Source organism: Chaetura pelagica, unplaced genomic scaffold (genome assembly GCF_000747805.2).
Source record: "Chaetura pelagica isolate M959 unplaced genomic scaffold, ChaPel_1.0 scaffold106, whole genome shotgun sequence".
Taxonomy (NCBI): Eukaryota; Metazoa; Chordata; class Aves; order Apodiformes; family Apodidae; genus Chaetura; species Chaetura pelagica.
The window spans coordinates 4,117,901-4,138,268 of record NW_009954222.1 but is presented as its reverse complement, the minus strand read 5'-3'; the positions used below and the strand labels follow the sequence as shown (position 1 = coordinate 4,138,268).

The 20,368-nt window shown below is 38.4% G+C and overlaps 1 protein-coding gene across 2 annotated transcripts in view; it reads left to right on the top strand.

Moving 5' to 3' along the window:
• The window catches only part of TBC1D4 (TBC1 domain family, member 4), a 52,995-nt gene extending 36,563 nt beyond the window's left edge, over positions 1-16,432 (top strand). For both annotated transcript variants that reach the window (XM_010003493.1, XM_010003495.1), the window contains 9 exons: positions 556-765; positions 2,553-2,555; positions 4,511-4,669; positions 6,225-6,383; positions 6,838-7,082; positions 9,767-9,926; positions 12,319-12,488; positions 14,298-14,474; positions 16,114-16,432. In XM_010003493.1, coding sequence (XP_010001795.1) covers positions 556-765; positions 2,553-2,555; positions 4,511-4,669; positions 6,225-6,383; positions 6,838-7,082; positions 9,767-9,926; positions 12,319-12,488; positions 14,298-14,474; positions 16,114-16,341 — 1,511 coding nt within the window. In that variant the 3' untranslated portion in view covers positions 16,342-16,432. The remainder of the gene's footprint in view (positions 1-555; positions 766-2,552; positions 2,556-4,510; positions 4,670-6,224; positions 6,384-6,837; positions 7,083-9,766; positions 9,927-12,318; positions 12,489-14,297; positions 14,475-16,113) is intronic.
• Positions 16,433-20,368: the final 3,936 nt, after the last annotated feature.

Here is a 20,368-nt window from a genome sequence, read left to right as displayed (position 1 = left end):
TTGTCCTCGTACTGCACATGGCACCTGTTGAGTGTGTTAACAATTCTTACAGGTTTAGGTCATTTAAGGTAGTAACCTCTGAAGTATCTGAAATCCTGCTGTGTTGATACAGTCCCATTGCCAAAATTCACAACCACAGTTAAATAACAAACTGTATTTAGTGACTGTAAAGTGCTTTAGCCTGCCTGTGGTGCAGCTTGGCAGATGGAAAAAGTTGCTTTTAGTATATCACAGCAGTGTAGTAAACTACAGCAGTAAGGAAGCTCAGCTGTAAAGGACACTGGATAAATGCCTTTTTGTAACTCTAGAAGGAGCTAGAAGGAGAAGGGGTTGAAATATTGGGTGACATTTTGTTTATCTTTAGTTTAAGTAGAACTTTATTTTGAATAAAACACTATTTAAAAATATTTCTCTACTGTTGAACTGCATTTTCACTGTCTTTGGAATCGGCACCTCACTGCTGAATGTGGAAGACAGCTATTTTTGTTCTGCTGTGACTTAGATTTTTGTGATATGTCAAAGTCTTTCCTGTAATAGCTTTCTGATTCTTTGCAGATGGTCATGACGGAAGTGAATTGTTACCATTATCCCCTCTTGCTCCACCCTTGGAGGAGGATCTTCTTGTTCTAGTATTGCAAAATGAGGATTGTCCAGATAAAACTGGAGAGAGGAAAAACTCAGAAGAACTACAAAGTCTGTGGAGAAAAGCCATACATCAACAAATTCTGTTGCTTCGAATGGAAAAAGAAAACCAGAAGCTGGAAGGTTAGCTATTTAAAAAATACCCCTAAAAAATACTGCAAGTTTTGCTGCCTGAAACTGAAACCTGTACAGGTGTTGGACACCTCAAACAGAGATGTGGTTCTGTAGTTGTTTTAATGAAGAGTGCTAGGAAAAAAAGTTTGCCCAGCCCTATCTTTCAGTCTACCAGGTTCTCTGGCCATCTACCAATTCTTAATGAGTCACCTTAGTTAAAGAAGAAAGTGGTAACTTTTCCATTTTTAGTGCATGTTAGACAAAGGTTGCTACAGTTGGTGTTCTGGCTGACCAAGTCTAGGTATGGTAAACCTTACCCTCTATATCTTGTTTCAATCCTTTGCAGCATGAGGCATTTCTGTCCAGGCTTTCTGTCCTTCATTAACCACCTCACAGTGGTAATTTATAAATATTTGAATCCAAATATGATTTTTGAGCAACTGACTCTTGAGGTATGTTAAAAAGTTTTTTTGGTTTTAGTTGTTTTTTGGGTTTTTTTGGAAGGTGAACACAATACACTGAAAATTGAGTGCTGTTACTCAGGGATCTGAAGTTGGCCATGTTGATTTCTCAGCTGCCTGATCTTCTGGCTATGATACTTTATAGTGACTGGTCAAGACTCACACAGATAAAAGACATGCAATGTCTAGCCTTGACATATGGAAGTTCTTCAGTCTAATAGACCTAGTAGCTTTAGGTGCAAGCTGAAAATTTCAAATATCCTCTCTGCATAGGGCAGTCTAATTCTTCAAACAAAACATAATAATCTTGTTTTCCTTCTTTAGTGGTCCTTATTGAGAAGGCAGGGGGAGGAAAGAAAAACAGCAGGACAGAAGTCTTTCCATGTCCCTACAAGTGTACATCCTTGAATGTGTTTCCTACACATGTAGTGTATTTCTCTGTACATTCTCTCTATAAAGTTTTTCTGCCTGTTGACACACTTCTGTGGATACTCCTAACTTCGAAGGGAACATCTACGGAGAAGCCTGTTTTCACTTCAGCCAAAATCTTCATTTATTGTTTTGTCAGTCAGTCTACAGTTGTAGGGTGGGGAAGCTGGATGTCTAATTCTTAGTTATTCCCTCTGGTTGTGTGAGCTGAGGAAGAAACTCTTTCCCATACCCACTGTGCATGGCTGGAGGTCCTGAAAACTGTTAGAATGGTCCAGGTCCCTAAGAGTAATTTATAAGTTATTTCTATTCTGTAATGGATCTGTAGAAAATAAGCTCTGCCTGTGTGATCATTCTTGGTGAAAACGTCAGCAGTGGAGGGTCCAAATTTGCACTCATCTGCCAGCCTACATCTTGAGTTGTGCACCAAGGAGCATGTCTTCATTCTACTGCTAGTGAAACTGATGGTCTGGCTAGCTGGAATTCATCATTTGTTTTCAAATAATGAAAAGTAAACTGTCTTAATGCCTGTCTTCAGGCTTCCTTCCTGTGGGCTGCTCTAACACTGGCCATTTTACAAACAGGACATATGCAGAACTGATAGTTTCCAAAGAAGTGCTTGTTGGGGAAGTGGTTGGCATTCTAGCCTATGATTAAATGTAGGTCTCAGGAGTACAAAATGTAGTAACAGAACTGCAGGTATTTCTCTACTTGAAGTCATGTTCATACCTGTGAGTTTATCCAGCTGTACATGACTGGTTTAAGATTGGAATTGCTGTGAAATTTTTTTTCAATTGTTTCCTGTTAGTTTTGTTGATTTTCATGTACAAAATATTAATAGAATCTCTTTTCCTGTTCCTTTTGCTGTCGAGGAGACTTGAATACTATTAGCTCATTGTTTTACAGAAGGTAAGTTCTGTGAACGGCAGAAATGTGCTTTTTTTATTTTATTTTTTCTTCTGAGAAGCTAAAAGCAGCTTTTTCCAGTAGATCACATAGAAATATAAGAACTGCAAAAAGTAGCAGGCCACCTAGCAATGGTTAGGAAGAAGGTTAACAAGGTAGTTGGTATGGCAGGTAGGGCAAGTATGATCAACAGGCGAGCTTTCCAATTTTCAGTAGGGTTAACTGCAGAGCCAAAGTACTATTCAGTGAATGATAATCCATGCACTTAATTCTGGAGCTTATTGTCACGCTGAAATATGTCACAGTTGTCTTGAGTCTTTCACATGCTGCTTATGAGAATGAGAGTTTTCAAATGAAATCATGCAGCAAGAGGGTGGTATTTAAATTTGCCGCAGTTGGACTGTAAATTCTTATGGGGAGATCACATCCCCTTTTTAATGGAAGTGCACTGCACCTTGTGTAATAATTACTTCTACAAGGCTTCTTGTAGTCTTGAGTAGATATGATCTCACTGGTGAAACATAGAGCTTTTGGAAATAAAAATTTAAAAAATTGTCCCCTACATTTTAAGAGTGGGCTAAGATTAATCTTACGGATTAATCCAATATTATCTGTATCTGAAATGTGATTATTAGGTAAAGGAATTGATTTTCTTGTTTTGCGGGTTGCACTATAATGTGAGAGTTTGCTTTCACCTGGGAATGGAGGTGGAGAACATAAGAGGAAAGAGTCTCCAGCAGGGAGCAAGTACTGCACATGGATTAAGGCAAATTTGGGATAAACTTAATCGCAGCTTTCAGAGGTAATTTTGTGAAATGTGCAATTCAGTCCAATGATAATTAAACCTATCTCTGTAAATTATGTATAATAAAATAATATCAGTTAATTTCTCAGTAATGAAATGAAAGCTACTCCTCCATTAATTCCATACTAACTCTGCAGCTTTATTTCAGAAATAGTGAGTCCTCTAGAATAAATATCTTGTGTTAGGTAGTCTTATGCAGTAAATCTGTTAAATACACAGCAATGTGAGCTCTGTGCTTCAGCACAAATGTACTTTTCTGGGTATGGTTCTTGTTGGTTCATTCTATTCTAGTCAGCTTGATGCCAGGTAGCAATTCCAAGACCTCTTACGAGCTTTTTAAGGAACATGTGAAAACTGGGACTATTGTGAAGGACTTCAGTTAGAAGACTTGCCTAGCTTGGTTGGCTGAATCTCTAACATAAGCATTAATATGTTTGGGACTTCCAATATTAAAACAATTGCAATGTTCAATACAAACAAAAAATCATCAAAGGTGTTTTTGCAGTTGAAAGAAGCACCAGATGGGGTGAAATTGACTGTGCTGAGTGGGTTTTTCTTCTTGCCCCAAGCCTTAAAAAATGTTTTCATGTACTTCATGAATTGCAAATGTTTATGGTACAATAATAGAAGTTAAATATTTACCTGCAGTGTCTTAGGACGGAAGACTGGCCCCATCTCAGCTCTTAACTGATGAATTGTAGAAGGTGTATTTATCCATAGTCAGATTATCAGATAGATACCACAGAATCACCATAGAATCATAGCATGGTTTGAGTTGGAAGGGACCTTAAAGATCGTCTGGTTCCAGCCTCCCTGCCATGGGCAGGGACACTCAACCAGATTGCTCAGGGCCCCATCCAACCTGGTCTTGAACACTTCCAGGGATGGGGCTTCCACAACTTCCCTGGGCAACCTGTTCCAGTGTCTCACCACCCTCACACTAAAGAATTTCCTCCTAATGTCTAATCTAAATCTCCCCTCTTCCAGTTTTAATCCATTACACCTTGTCTTCTCACTACAAGCTCTTGTAAAAAGTCCTTCCCCAGCTTTCCTAGCTTGAATGGGTTTTCCGTATTTGATGTTTCTTTTAATTATCTGATGTTCTGTTTGTTATTTTTTTCCTGTGCTTTTTCCTTTGTGTTCTGTGCTCTAGCAAGTAGAGATGAGCTGCAAACAAGAAAGGTCAAACTGGACTATGATGAAGTTGGTACATGTCAGAAAGATGTCATAAATGTTTGGGATAAGAAGTTACTGAACTGCAGAGCCAAAATCCGATGTGACATGGAGGACATTCATTCCACTTTGAAAGAAGGTATTTATGTAGGATGGCTTTTAACTATGAAGTCTTAAGATTTTTTTTATTACATTTTGATACTGAAGAAAACTGCCAGCAATAGTTTTTCCAGTAGCACAAAAACATTAAAATCTTGCCTCCTTTTGGCCAGTGCACCCACCTGCTGTTGCCAAACAGAAATTAGGTTCTGCTGTGTCTACAGCATACGATGTCAGCAATGCCGAATAGAATCATGTGTATAGTCATACTCTTGATTATACAAGTAGTAGCTTCTGCCCATATATTATTACATCAATGATTGAACTTGGATCTTCTGCAGCTAACACTGAGACTTTCTGGTTTCTGGTCTGTGGCTCCTATCTAACTGACTTTCAGTTTCAGATACTCTAATTTTACTTACTTACTGAGAAGGCAGCACTACAATGGCTAATATGGACTGTGCCCAAAACCTAAGGGGAGTCACAGCCAAGCTTCAGAAAGTCAGAAGGACCACATCTTGTGGAGTCTGGTTTCCTTGAGTGAAAGGCTGGGGAATTTTGACTTGAAGTAGATCTTCCTGTGGTCTAGCCCTAGGCCAGAAGAGGAACCAAAGGGTCTTCTTAGTATAATGCAGATGTAGAGCCTGATTGCACCTCTGTGCCTTCCTCCATAAAATCTTATGTCTGTATTACAGATACTGAAAAATAATATTTGAGTGTAATCTGTCTGTGGTACAGAAGGCAAATTTGAATTGCTACCAAATAAAATAATGGTAGAAATAAGGTTGTTTCTGTTAGTGATAAGTCTGCCAACAAACAACTTTCCTTGCTGCTCTGTCTTCTGCTGCTGGAATCTGCAGTTCTGAATTGGGAAAGAGGATATGCTTTTTCTTACTTGTATTCTTGTTAAATAATTATTTGCCTGGAAAGTGTTAGCAGAGTTGACAATTTATTTTGTCTTTCAAAGGTCAGTGTACAGAGTCAGGGGAAGTCAGAAAGTAGTTTTTTAATTTAGTTGGTTCTTTCACAGGTGGTTGGCTTGACATGAGAGAAATGCCATCTTTCAGCATGAGTGGTTCTGTGTCCTTCCTTTGGTATGCTGCATTAATGCTTTTATGTTTGAACTGAGCATTTTGTAATCTGCACATCTTTTTCCAAGAGTGTGGATTGACATGGGCAGCCCTTTGGGAAGGGGAAGAGGAGGTGGACCTCCCCATGTTTTTCACCTCTGAATTCAGTTCAGCCTTTCTAATTCTGCGAGTAGTCTTACATCTTTTCCTGCTTGAAGGTAACAGCTCAGAGGTGCCAAAACTGTACCTCAGCTGCCCAATGTACTGCTCAGGGTAATTACTGGAAGTTTGTAGTTAATTGTTTAGTTAATGTTTAATTGTAGTTTTGTAGTTAGCAGGGCTGAGCTGTGGCTACCAAAGGAATGCACTGCAGAGTGAACAACTTCCAAAGCTGACTAGAAGGTATCCTCCAGAGTGGTTCAGCCAAGATTAAGACAGGCAAAGATTATGACGCAGCAAATTCTTGTGTTATAGCACTAAAAATACGCCCCAGCTTAGACCTCTTGTTTTTTGGCTGACCTGCAGGTGTACCAAAAAGTCGCCGGGGAGAAGTTTGGCAGTTTTTGGCTGTGCAGCATCGAGTCAGACACAGGCTGCCAAACAAGCAGCAGCCTCCTGACATCTCTTACAAAGAACTTCTGAAACAACTGACTGCTCAACAGCACGCCATCCTCGTAGATCTAGGTATGTGTTTGTAGCTGAAAGGTTATTCTGACTTGCTTCATGTGTGTTAGTGGAAACACACCAGTCTTAAGAAAGCTGTTGCTGGAGAGGGATGCTGCTCTATCAGCACCACTTTTTATGTTGTTGGGATAACACTCTGTGTATGCCACTTAGTGTCCTCTAAGCAAATGATTTATCAGGTTTTGAGGTCTGTATTTATGCTCTTCTACATCTGTTTGAAAAGAGAAATTGAGCAGTTGCTTCTGCAAGTTCAATGCAGACAATAATGTGAAATGAGCTCTCTGAATGCTGTCAAAAATCAGTGGTAAAATATAGATTGATCTGAATAAAATCACTGTATATGAAAACAAAGAGAAGAGGTCTGAGGGAAGAGAGGAGTGCTGGTTGTCAGAGAAATTTGGGGTTTTTTAATGAGAAGAATTGAATTGCACCTATTCTTCTCTCTTCACATCAGGACGGACATTCCCGACACATCCTTATTTTTCGGCCCACCTGGGGGCAGGACAGCTGTCACTCTTTAATCTCCTGAAAGCATACTCTTTGCTGGACAAAGAAGTGGGTTATTGTCAAGGTATCAGCTTTGTAGCCGGAGTTCTGCTTCTACATATGAGTGAGGAACAGGCCTTTGAAATGCTGAAATTCCTCATGTATGACCTTGGCTTCCGTAAACAGTACAGGCCAGACATGATGTCACTACAGGTAAGTCATTCCTCTCTCTAAAGAAAACCGGAGTTTTAAATGAGTTTTGAGCTGTCAGAGGTTGCTCATGGTCTCTAGGATCTTATGAAATTTCTTAGGGTTTTTGAAGGTTGTGAGGTGCATGAAAATGTTATTGTCAAACCTCTTTCTGACTCTGAATTTACAAACAGAGAAGTTCAGAACTTGCAGACTTTTCCTGTCACACGTCCCCATCATCTTCTGTTTGGAAACTCTGCTTTCTCTGCTGTTTTGCTCTTCCTTTTCTTTTCCTCACTTCTCTCTCTTCCTTATGCCAGAAAGACAATATACTTCCATCTGTATAAATGGAGTGTAAAAATAAATTTGGGGTTGATTTTCTCAGTCTGTAACCTCATAGATGAAGATTTAGTTTTAACTCCAAGTCAAATCCATAGTGACACCCAGTGGCCAGTCAATATACTCCACAGGCATTTGGTCTTGGGACCGCTCTGTCTTGCCTCAGCCTTTCCACCTCTTTTCTCTCATCGTCCTCTACTCCACCACCTCCAGCTCAAGGAGAAAACAGACGAATTTTTAATCATTTACTTTGCTTATGAAATGGAGCATGCTCTGCAATATTAGCCGTTAACAGCTAGCTATAGATACTCAAAGCTGCTCAGGAAAAAGACAGAAAATCTATTAGATCTAAATAAACTTCAGGTTTTAAAGTTTGAGGAATTTTTCACCTTGAGATGCAACTGTCTAATGACTTAAATAACTATATGCTATAAGCCCCTAATAATATAAAGGGTTATACCACTGTTGAGTTAAAGCTTATAATCCACAGTGGAGAAAGAAAAGATTAAGAAGTAAATACAAATGTATCTTTTTTCCCCCGTTTTGCTTTTTTGTTTGTTTTTGTTTTGTATGCGGTTTTGTTTTTTTCCCATGCTCCCTGCACAGCAAACACTTAATTCGGAGTTTTAGTCAAGTTTTCATGATTGGCCACTTTAGGTGCTTATTTGGCAAATATCCAGAACTACAGAATAGATTGTAGTTAAGGAAATTGTACATGCATATTCTAAGAATTATGTAGAGGAGTCCTTTACTGTGGATGTAAGTATGCTATAACAATTTTCTTGTGAGGAGTTAAGGGTGAATAGCCATAAAGAGCATCGTTCCCCCTCTTCCCTGTCCATTTATACCTCCCCAAATATGTTTTGAAACAGTGGAGGTCGAATTGTGATAAATGTGTGGTTGTACCATCAATTACTTTTTTTCCCCCAGGAAGATGCTTTTTTAGTGTTTATATGTTATACTGCAGTTGTAGACTTTCAATACCATCTGATGATGTGAGAGCTTTCAGATGTCCAGGATTTCACCTTTTAACTGAAATGAGTCTGAAGCTTTCATCGTCAGATGCTCTTAAGGAGTACTCTTTACAGTACTGAAACACAAGTAAGCTTATATTCAGTATTAGCTTCTATCCTGTAGAAGAAAAGTGTTGGATGTTACTTTAAGATAATGTAAACTCATTTTACTTAAATGTTTAATTGATGTGTGGAAGAAGTAGTAATCTAGATTCTTAGTTCATGATGAACTCATCCAGTTGGTTTACTGTCTCTATAATACCATTATAATTTCACATGTAAATGTGTTTGTATCACCACAGTCCAAACTGTGCTTAATTAGTATCTTTGCTAATTAAAACAAGGACTCAAATGCATGCACAACTTTATGTCATTTGCTGGAATGAGAAGTGATCTGTCTGCTTGCAGGCACTGCTGACTGATAGTTTCAAGTGCAGCCAGTGTTTGGTAGGGAAGAATCATGACCACTACAAGTAGAAAAGTAGCTGGATCCAATCAGTCATTTTCTTATTGAGGAATGGCTTCACCTTAAGCATTATGACACTGTTGACAGCAAAACTGGACCTGACAGCTAATCAATATGTGTCTGTTTCTCCTCTTCTCCTTTCTGAGAGACGTGTTGCTCCGTGCTGTGAGCAGCTTGCTGTGGAATACAAACTGCTGGAATTGCAAAGAAATAATTTGCCACAGAGTGATATTTCTTTGTAATGAATAGGAACTTCTAACCACTTTGCAACCTATTATGGGTTGTATAGCAGCACTTTTTGCATCAGTGTGTTAAATTTCTCTGGACCACTGGTGTGTGGAAGGTGTGCTGGGAAATACGTTGTATACTTCTGTTGACCCACTAGACCTAATGTACTCAGTGACTACAGACGTCATCTAAAATTATGATTAGAAGTTTTAAATGCAGCAAAAATATGGCCAAGATTCAAAGAATGAAAGTTGAAATGTGTAAATTTAGCCAGAAATAGTTCAACTCTGTAATGGAGAGTTTTGGCATCTTGGAAGAGGTACTTCTATTTTCATTGCTGCAAGACTGAAAGTTCTGGTTTGTTGATAAAGTAAATTCAATAGATTATCTTCTCACTGTAAGGCTGTGAATCTGAAATTATAATTAATGATTGGGTTCACACTGTTCTTTGTTATTGACTGCTGTGTTGGTTTTAGTTCGTTGGGGTGGGTTATTAGTACTTGAGTACATATCACTCGAGATCCTAGGCAACAATTAAGCTTCACTTTATAGTGCCATCTGTATGAAGTTAATTTCCCTTGACTGAAATGTGAATGATTTGAAAAAATGAGTAAAGCTGAACTTTTCTGCTTCCTTCTCCTCACCCTCCTCATGCACTGTAGATTCAGATGTATCAGCTCTCAAGGCTTCTTCATGATTATCACAGAGACCTGTATAATCATCTTGAAGAAAATGAAATCAGCCCTAGTCTTTATGCTGCACCATGGTTTCTTACACTGTTTGCATCTCAGTTTCCACTAGGATTCGTAGCCAGAGTATTTGGTAAGAAAGTTTATTTTGTTGCACTAATAAACTGAACAATGTGGTCCATTGTGTTTTGAAACTCTCAGGGAATAGTATTCAACATACTAGGGACATTTTGGGGGATCGTTGTGGGTGGCAAGTAGCAGTGCTCTTCATGGTGGGATGTCAGCTCCTTTTAAAAGAGGAAAACTGAAATGTATTATATGAAAGATCAGATTTGAGCAATTAAATATGTCCTCTCTTATTAGCCAAGAGACTTCTGAAGTGTGATCAAGAGGAAGTTTACTGTTGCAAATGTATTTTATGCATCCAGCATTTGGTCTGTCTATAGAAAAGGTCATCCTGTTGAACTTTCAAATAAACAAATGAGAATGCATAGATTTTCAAGAAAATAGTTTTTTAACTGATTCTAGAGTGCTTTCTAATAAAAATTCAATTAAACTTGAACTTGGAGAGTTTCATGTATTCATGTATATATTGAACAGTTTTTTAGTCTTAATATACCTCTTGTTCCATTTAAATAGTTTTTTCATTATACACTTCCCATCAGATACCATCTAATACCAAAGCTTAAATATTGATTGTCAGATCATGTCAGATACTGGGGTTTGTATTCTTTTATTGTCAATAAGAACTGTCAGCTTAATCAAATCACTAGTAATGCAGCTTTTTCTTTAAATGTATTTTTTGGTGTAAACTCACCGCGTTCAGATGTGCACTGAGAAGTTGGGACCATGTGTCATCTGCTTCCTCTTAAATCAGGCTTTTTTTCAGTTTGATTTTTCTGTTTTCATACAGTACCTTTTGTCTTGTCTTAAGAAATTTAACTAGACTTTTGTTTTATGAGACGCACTGGAGTGTGTTAGGTTTTTAATATGCTTGCTGTGGTGGTTTGAGGGGGAAGAGGGGTTTGGTTGGTTAGTCTGGTTTTAATTTTTTTTGACCTGGTGATTACTTCATTACAGAGGTTTTTTTTCCTTTTGCAGCAAACTTTTTCAGACTGCTTTTTAGGTAAACAAATGATTTGTGTATCTGTTTTTCAGTGGTATTCATGTAATTGGTACATCTCTTTCCCACATCATTGTCCGTCTAATTTTGATTCCTTGTAAATAATCAATCAATCAATTAGCTAATCTGCTCAAATGCTCCCCCACCCCTTTATGTTTTCAATTACAAGTGTGAAAGGCAAGTGCAGACAGATTTACATGACATTCCAGAGGCAAGTGGCGGCAATGGGTATTTTTTCACTGATCTTATCAGGTGCCCTTTAAGTACACTTGGGGTTTCTTGTGATCTTGACTGCTGAGCAATTCTGAGCATTCTTTTTTTTTTTTTTTTCTTCTTTCAGTTTTTTAATGTGTTTTTCAGGGTTAAAATGTTCTTTATTTTGGTAGGTTTTACATTTGGAAAACTGATTTTTTAAGGGTGAGAGGAGAGTCAGTGTTCATTTATTTGTAAATGAGCTGAGCAAGGCATGTTCCCATTTTAAAAATCAGAAGTCAATATGTTGTTCTACTTCTCAGTACTTTAGATTCTTGCATCTTCAGTGTTTTACAGGCCATTGTCACATACCAGGAATAGATGGTTCATGTCTACCCGTAAATATAAGCACCAGCTATGTACTAATATTTATGCTGCTTGAATGTGTATCCTGGTGCTACCCTGTGACACTGGATTAGGGCCAGGGATGACCTCTCAGCATTGGGGTCAAAAGTTGAGTTTGGTTGCGTAGCCCTGCTCTTGGTGGTGTGACAAAGCAACAGCACAGGAAGCTTATTTGAACTGCTCAAATGCTGTGTTCATCTCAGTAACTGCAAATCCACCACTGCTACTGAGATCTGAGTTTCTGGTTACTGTGGTTGTTTTCAGTTTCTGTGCAGTTTGTCTCTACTGACTTCTGCAAAGCCTGAACTTTACTTTCATATCCATGTAATTGCACCTTGAAGGAAGGGCTTGGGGCTACTGTGGGTTCTGAAAATAGTATGATTGGTTCTGGAATCTACATAACTGTTTTTTTAAGGACTAGCTTCTGCCTGCGGAAAACAGTAAAACATCAGTACTTGTCGACCACCCACTTCCCAGGTGTTTTTCAGTCATAGATGCACATAAAAACAGTTAGCAGTTAGTTAACAGTCTATAGTCAACAGTAGACAGTAATGAAATACTTACTGCAGATAATGGCTACAGACATAACAAGCATGCAGGGTTTCCTTTGATACTTTCTTACATCTGTAAGATGACAGAAAATGCTTTTAATACTTCAGCCTCATGTTGAAATAAGACAGATTGCATTTCTCCTGAACTGAATAAACCTGCAGATTTAGAAAGAAAAACATCCCAGCAAATACATGTATTTATCCAATTACATTAGCTCTTGTTTTCAATATATTTTAATTATTTTCTTTTTTAGACATTATTTTTCTTCAAGGAACAGAAGTCATATTTAAAGTAGCACTGAGCCTACTTAGCAGTCAAGAAACATCTATAATGGGATGTGAAAATTTTGAGAACATTGTTGATTTTCTTAAAACCACTATTCCAGATATGACTCAGCCTCAAATGGAAAAGATTATTACCCAGGTAAGGTTGGTTTTCTCTTTCCTCTTCTTCCCCTCATTTAGTTTACTTTTAAAAGATTATGCCTAAGGTATATGTAGAAGTTGTCTTCTCAGTATGTTCCTTTTGTTTTGAAATGTAAACGAGTCATTTTCCCAGCAACTCGTATACAAGTAAGATATGAGCCAATATCACAGAAACACAGAATCCTAGGGGTTGGAAGGGACCTTGGAAGATCATCTAGTCCAACCCCCCTGACAGAGCAGGATGACCTAGAGCACATCACACAGGAACGTGTCCAGGCAGGTTTTGAATTTCTCCAGTGAGGGAGACTCCACAACCTCTCTGGGCAGCCTGTTCCAGTCCTCTGTCACTCTCACAGTAAAGTTATTCCTGATATTCACATGAAACCTCCTATGCTCCAGTTTGCATCCATTGCCCCTTGTCCTATCACTGTTCACTGAAAAATTTAGCAAGACTTTAGTTGCTACCTCCAGGTTTAGTACAAAGGTTCTTTTGTGCCCCACCTATTGGGAAAACATAAACTTGTGTATAAATTTCACCATCAGATGGGTAAAAGTAGTCTGTTTGCCAAACCTAAACTCAGCTGTTGCTCCCTGCTAGTGGGTGAGTAGTCCAGCACTTTGTGACGGGAAGCACAGTTTGCCATGGTGGGAAGAGGCAGCATAACAGGAACTTCTTCTGCTGAGCCTTTCAAACTTCTGGCTGCACAGTGCCAGGTACTCCCCTAGGAGCTTTTCTGACATCTGTAACTTAAAATCCTACAAGTCAGGATGTTGAAGCCCTGTTCTCCTGATCTGTGTTAAAAACAAGGTCAAGGAAACTTCTGCTGTTCTGTTGCGTAGGCAGTTTCTCTTCTTCTGGGGAATAACTTCTAGGGTGCCCTCGTGCAACTTCATCATCCCGCTTCAACCCTGTCCTTGGAGGGATCACATTTGGCAGATGCTTGGTGCCAGAAATAAAAGACCCTCAGGTTTCATCCCTGCCTTTCTTGCATAAGGGAAAAGAGGACTGCAGCAGTGTTATTTCATCAATATCATTGCAACTTCATGGGAAAGGTGGTAGTTAGGGATAACGAAAAATCTTTACAAAACCACCTCCATATGCAGGAGTGCAGTTAACATTGGTGCATTGTTATGGCTTGATTAACACTGAAATGTTTTGGGTGCTGCCAGTTAAGAATTCATTTTTAGGTCATGTGTAAATACTCATTTCCTTATTGCACTGATTGTGACTATCATGCTAAACCTGTGTCAGGTGCTTCAGTGTCTAATTCCACAGCTCACTGATTCTGGCAATGATAGAGATTTAATTTCACGATTACTATTAGAAATTAAATCTCTGTCCTGTGGTCTGTGTGGGTTGCAGAGCAATCATGCTGTGATGAGTGCTGCAGAAGTGGCTTTGTGCAAAGCTAGGTCTGATTGAGTAAAAAATGGGTTATGTAGCCTGAGCAGAGATGGTTGTATATGTGGTTATATACAGGTCAACTTAGCTCTGAGATGAAGGGTCACCTGCTTGCCCGTGATGGTTTATATGAGACTTTTCTGATGATACATCTGAAAGTAAGAGATGGTGTTTGGTAATTGTAAAAACAATGATCTGATTCTTCTAAAGTCTAAGATCTATTATTGCTACAATCAGAACTCTAGATGCTAAAATGTTCTTACTGTAGACTTCCCTTAAAATACCTTTTTGGGAGGAGCAGGAAGAAAATTTAAGATAATCAATCAGGGCTGCCTCTTAGCCAAACATTCATGTGAAATAAATGCTCTCCACTGTACTTATAAATTCATCTTTCTCTCATGGCAGGTGTTTGAGATGGATATTTCAAAACAGCTCCATGCCTATGAAGTAGAGTACCATGTTCTGCAGGATGAACTGCAGGAAAATGTGAGTCCCTGTGATGAAGGTGAACCTCTGGAGAAGCTGGAGAGGGCAAATAATCACCTGAAGAGGCAAAACATGGATTTGTTGGAGAAGCTACAGGTAAATAACTTAAGATTGAACTCATGGAGAGGTCATTTCTATGACCTCTATATTTCTATTCAGCCAATAGAGAAGAAAGTGTCTTTCTTAAATATACATGGAAAGTCTCCTAACTGCAAGAATATATGCAGTTGAGCAGTTCTCTAAATTCCAATGATTTATTTGTGAGACATATATTTAACTTCTTTCTCATTCTTTGAACTCTTCCTTCTTCATGTCTATTTCTTCTCCTTAGAATATCTCTAGCTTTATCTCCCATAAAATCTTTTGGCAGCATTTTGTGTTTCTTGCTGAAAAATAAGTTCTCTGTCCCTTCATCTCTTTGTTTCCCTATTGGAAATAATTCTTGGTGCAATAGGCTTGCTTTCTCCAGACCTTTGTAGGCAATGTTGTTCTGTTTCCTTCTGCTGAAGCTTGTAGTCTTGGTTTGGAAAGGCGGTCTTTCCTAGCAGACTCAAGTACAGCTGAGTGCCCACCAGACTTTGCCGAATAAAGTCTTGCTTTAAAAGTCTTCTCTTCTACCTTCATTATTCACCTTTTCTCCCATAGCCTGGCCAAGATTTGTTTCAGGTTTCAATATGAATTGTCTTGCATTTTCCTGAAAGACAAACTCTTCTTTTTGCATCACCAGGCCATTTCTTGTTACATGATTTAGTTTGAACAAGCATTAGGGAGAGCTCAGAAAGCACCTTCAGCTCCTGAAACCTGAAAATAGAAGCAGGGAAAAAGGGAAAGATCAATTCCTTTTTTTCTTTAGATATTGAAACCAAGGATTGCTTGCTTTTTTACTTTTTCTTTTTTTTTTTTTCTTTATTATTTTACTACTGCTACCTAGGTTTTTACCTGTGCTTTGATAATGCACCAAGGGTGTAAAATACTTACGAGTGACTGATTTGAAAAGCTCCATAGAAGGTCTTCTGTTCTTCCAGTCTGCTGTACTGTAATATATCATCCTCCATTCCTTAACATCTTTATCTTCTTGTTTGTATGGCTTCTTTATTCCTCTGTTTGGACCTTTTCCTAGGAATGGTCGGAATTTCCCCATTTCCCACAGGGAGACATTTACTACTGCTGTGGTCCAGGGTTTCTGATTACTAGTCAGTGGGGTTTTTTTGTAGCTTGTTTGATTTGTTTTGTTTTCAGAAGATGCTGTGGAACTTTTATTGGAGAGCAGGGAACACAGTATGCTTCTAGGCTTAACACTGAGGCTCTCTTTCCTTTTGACCTCTCCATTCTGCTAATTTACTTTGGTTACATAGGCTTCCCATTTGCTCCATCACTGTCAGGCAAGTCGTCTCTTCCACTGCTGCTCTGGCTGCTGGTTTCCTATTTCTCACTGCAGCACCAGTTCCTTGTTACTCCCAACTGTTCCTTGCTTACTGCAACTTGAATGTCTCGTTCCCTCTGTAGAGCTTTCAGAAAGCCTTCAGGTTGATCTGGCTGCTATGAGGACATTCTGTGTATGATATGCTGTAAGCATTCCTTGTATCAGCTGCCTACACAAATGCCTTTTAGAAATATCTATGTTATTAAGTTTTATTTCCTTAATATGTAGCATATCATAATATAAAAATGCTATTTAGAATATCTCTATGTATTATATCTCTATACATTATAAAGATAATGTTATTGTTTACAGGTTGCTCATGCTAAAATTCAGAGTCTGGAATCCAGCCTGGAGACTGTTTTGACTCGAGAAAACAAAATGAAGAGTGTAATTCAGTCCCTGGAACAGGAAAAAATAACATATCAAAATACTCTTGAGCAGATAATGAAGTATTTGCCAACAGAAGTGTTGTCTGACTGTGAACTGCTCCTAAAGGAAGTGAACTACAACCCAAACAATAAAATAAGGAGTAAGCCATAAACCAGGGTTTTCTAAGCAGCATTTCTTCAAAAAAGGGAAAGAAAAGATGAATAAGCTGCTTTCAAAGGACTTAGCAATAAGCAATGATGTTACCCAAAACTAGTGCTGGGACACTCACAGCTACAGATAGGCCTTTCAAATGTCAGTATGCAAATTCAGGCTATTAATTTTTTTATGATTGTGTAAATAAATCACAAGGGGTAAATAAAGGATTCTCACATGTAATTATGATGAGTAGATGTATATTTAGAGTTGACCTAAAGGAAAAGAGAAATTTCTGTAGTCAAAACCAAGATAATGATGATCTGCAAGTTCATTTTGGATGTGCTTGTCTCTTAGTGAAATGAGGATGGTGTCTCTTTATATGTATGTTGAATAATACTTGAAGAAAAAAAAGAAAAAAAAGAATGTAATTTCCCCTCCAAAGAGCAGCATGTTTCACATCTTCTGTGGAAAACCTGTGTGAACTCATGCCTGCCTCTCTTTTAATTCTACTGACATTGTGTGCACAGATCAATAAGCAGAATAAATATCATGACTTGGTGCGTACAGAAAGAGCTCTTTTGCCACCCACTATCTGGGCTGTACCAGTCAGCAGTGTAATTCCATGTGCATGTTGGAACTGGAAAAAAGTCTCATGTCATAGCTCCACCTCCATAACTCAGAGCTAAGAAATAGTTATCTATACACACCTGCAAAACTTGTAAAGACAAGAGCTAACAGCAACTGCTACTTCCGTCGTGGCCTGTTTGCTTCCCCCTGTCCTGTGGTTGGTGATGATGACAGGAGGAAGGAAGCAAGGCTGCAAGGTGGTATTTATTCTGTTGTTAATTTTTTTGCAGGAAGCTTCTTGTCTTAAGAGTTAGGCATGTAAGAGGTTCTCATTTAACCAAAGAAATACTGCAAGAAGCCTTGTCTTGTTGTAGTGGGAGCCGGGAAGCTGTTCTTAAATCTTATTTGAAGATAAAATAGAGGCAGGTTGCAGGAAATTGAGTGTAACTGCACAAGAGAGGACCAAGAAAGCTCCAAATTTTATGTACCTTTCACATGCATAGCAGATATACATTTCAAAGGGGATTCTGAAGTACAGGTGCAGTTTAATAATGCTTTTTGGGTTATTCCTGTTTTAATACTGCATTGTGGTCTTCTTTATAAAACAAAAATTTGTGTCTTCTGGGCAGAAGGTGAGATAGGCTCTGATAATTTCAAGGGAGAAAATACATTTATGAAGTATAAAAAGATGCATATAGATTTGAAAATGTTTTTGAGTGGAATTTTTTAGAAGGCTTAGACATGCATTTTGAAGTGCATGTCTGAACTGTTCATTGAGTGTTACAGTGGCTCATGTTATCTCTTACCGTTTATACTGTATTTCAGGAAACATTCTTTTTAGTAAGAAAAACAATTAAGCAAAGTGCCAAATCCAGCAGTGTCTTTATGCATATGATTGTCCAATTAAGAAAGCAAGGACTGAATATCACTGCTTTCTGAGTATTATGCTTTATGGTAACATAAAAATGAGCAACAATGCTGATTTGCTGCATGCTGCTGTGGAACTTAGGGGCTTGGGTCTCCTGGATTGGTTGGGTTTTTTGGTTGTGTTTTGTTTGTTTGTTTTTCTGTTGTTTTTTACTTCCATGGTGTTTTATTTGATCAAAGATACTGATTTACTTAACAGTCTTTCTTTTTACAGTTGGAGTGCAAGGTCTTAACACTGTGTATAAAATTGTGGAATCTGTCTAGATATTTCAAGAATATTGTATTGTACTAGGTGGAAAATGCCAAGTGGAAAAGCAGTTATTTGCAGTTTTGTTCAGAATAAGTTTTGGATGATGTGTACATACAAAACCAATCGCAGGATCTGCAGTACTGTGTATTACAAAGAATCGAGGTTATTCAGATAAATTTAATTATTTTTTTTTTTTTTAAGATGCACTGAATGCTTTATCCTCAGTTTCACTTATAAAATTTTTCATGTAAAGCCTGGAGAAATTCCAATAAATGTCATTGCTGCATTTCCCGTGGTCTTTGGCTAGTTTTATTTTTCTACACTTCAAGTAGCAATCACATTCTCAATAGTACTTATTACATGAAATTTAAAAAGGATCTTTATAGTTTCTTTGCAGAAAAAGCCCCACAGGATTTGAAGAAGAATAGGAGGTGGATATAAATTCTTTTGGGGGAAAATAGTCTTGCATTGTTCTTAACTGAAGACGCAGAATAGTAATTTGATGAACTCTGTGCCATACATCTAGCTTGGGAGGAGGAAGACACCATATCAACAAGTAGGAATGCACTAGAGAAGTGAAACCACAATGAGAGAAGTGCCTCATGACATTAGAATATTTGTCATAGCATTTATGTTCTCAACACAAGTGTCGCTGGCAACTGAATTTCTAGGATATCTTGCTTGAAGTCTACACGCAAGCAGATACGCTCCAGACCATCTTCAGATGAATAACCAGCAAAGTATTTAGAAGATGCAACAGTGTTTGTGTCCATGTGTTTGTCTGTCCCTGTCTATTGTATAGACAGATTTGCAGTAGTTCTGTTCTGGTTGCAACTGTGAAGAGAGAAGTCCAAGGTGCAGTTGGCCAGAGACAGCGCTGCAAGCATATTTGCTTGGAAGAAGGGACGGTTCCTGGATTTGGGCAGATTTCTCTTATTCCTGTATCTTTTCTGTTTGGAAGAGCAGTTTTCAGAATAAAGCTATTGTTCTGTCTGAGCTAAGCGTAACAGCACTCTCAGATTTTGCAGTCAACTTGGGGAGAACTAACTTGGGAGGAAAAAGTATTGGCTGTTTTCAGGAACAGCTAACTTAGACTGGTTTCTGCTAGCAGAGGACTTTTTTACAAGTCTGGGAAGAGATTCATCCTTTCAGCTAGCAAGCTAGCTTGTAAATGAAGAGTATTACTTGCCAGGAATACAGTTGAATGAGGTCACTCTGTTAAGAAGAGCTAACATAGGGAACACTCTGGTATTTGCATTTTTGTGGATGAAAACTTGGTCAGAAAGTGGGTTTGTTTTGTGTTATGTTTAGTTGGGTTTTTTCCTGTCTCCTAAAGAGAAGAGTATATATTTATCTCCTAAAAATAGGGGTATTTATTTAGGAGGCTTTTAAGTTGAATGTGGTTCACTTTTCTCTAAAGAAAACATTAGATGCTACTGAAAAATCAGGCTCCTGATAAATGGCATGTTCAGTTGAAGACCTGACCTGAAATCACAAGTCTAGCCAACCTTAAATGGTTTGATTATGCCCTCTTCAACATGGCACTGTTTTGCTTACTGTCACTTCAAGAAAGTTGAACTATACGTAACATAAGAAACAATTGCAGCAGTTTGCTCCAAGAATTTCATATTGCTAGCATGATCCAGAAGGTCTACGTTTGGACACTTAATCTAAGCGTAAAACCGCATGAGTGTGAAGAACCTTTTGTGTGTTGAGGTGAATAACCCCAGGTACTGTTAAATAGTGATTATCCACTCAATCTTTGTAGTCATAGATGGGTGTTGACAGGCATGTGCAGGCTATAACATTTCCAGGTTTATGCCTGGCTACAGCATCGGTCTGAGGAATTGTAATTGATCCTATATTCCTGTAGTTCAGTTTTTACTGTTAGCTGTTGAATGCATTTAACAGGTGGTTTGCCTTCCTCTGTCTTTCTAGTGACTGGAAAGAACAAAATTTAGCTTTCTTTTCCAAAAAAGTATATTGAATGCTTAGCTATATCCTTCTTCCAGACATCTGGTGTGCAAGTGATATAGTTTATATGCTTAAAGTTCAATATGTTAGCTCACTCTGAAAGCGTATTAGACTCAGCAGCGACAGTAAGAAACTGGGGAGATTACTGTGTGCCTTGAGGAGCTAATGGGTTGTGTGCTGACAGGCTTGCAATGAAGTGGAATCTGAATGGATTGGTACTTCCTGTGCTGTTTGGTTTTATTCTAATGTAGACCTTTAATTCTGGACCAAAGGAAGAAGCTGGTGGTGCTGCTTGAACAAAATGTTGTGTTGGGGTTTCATTTT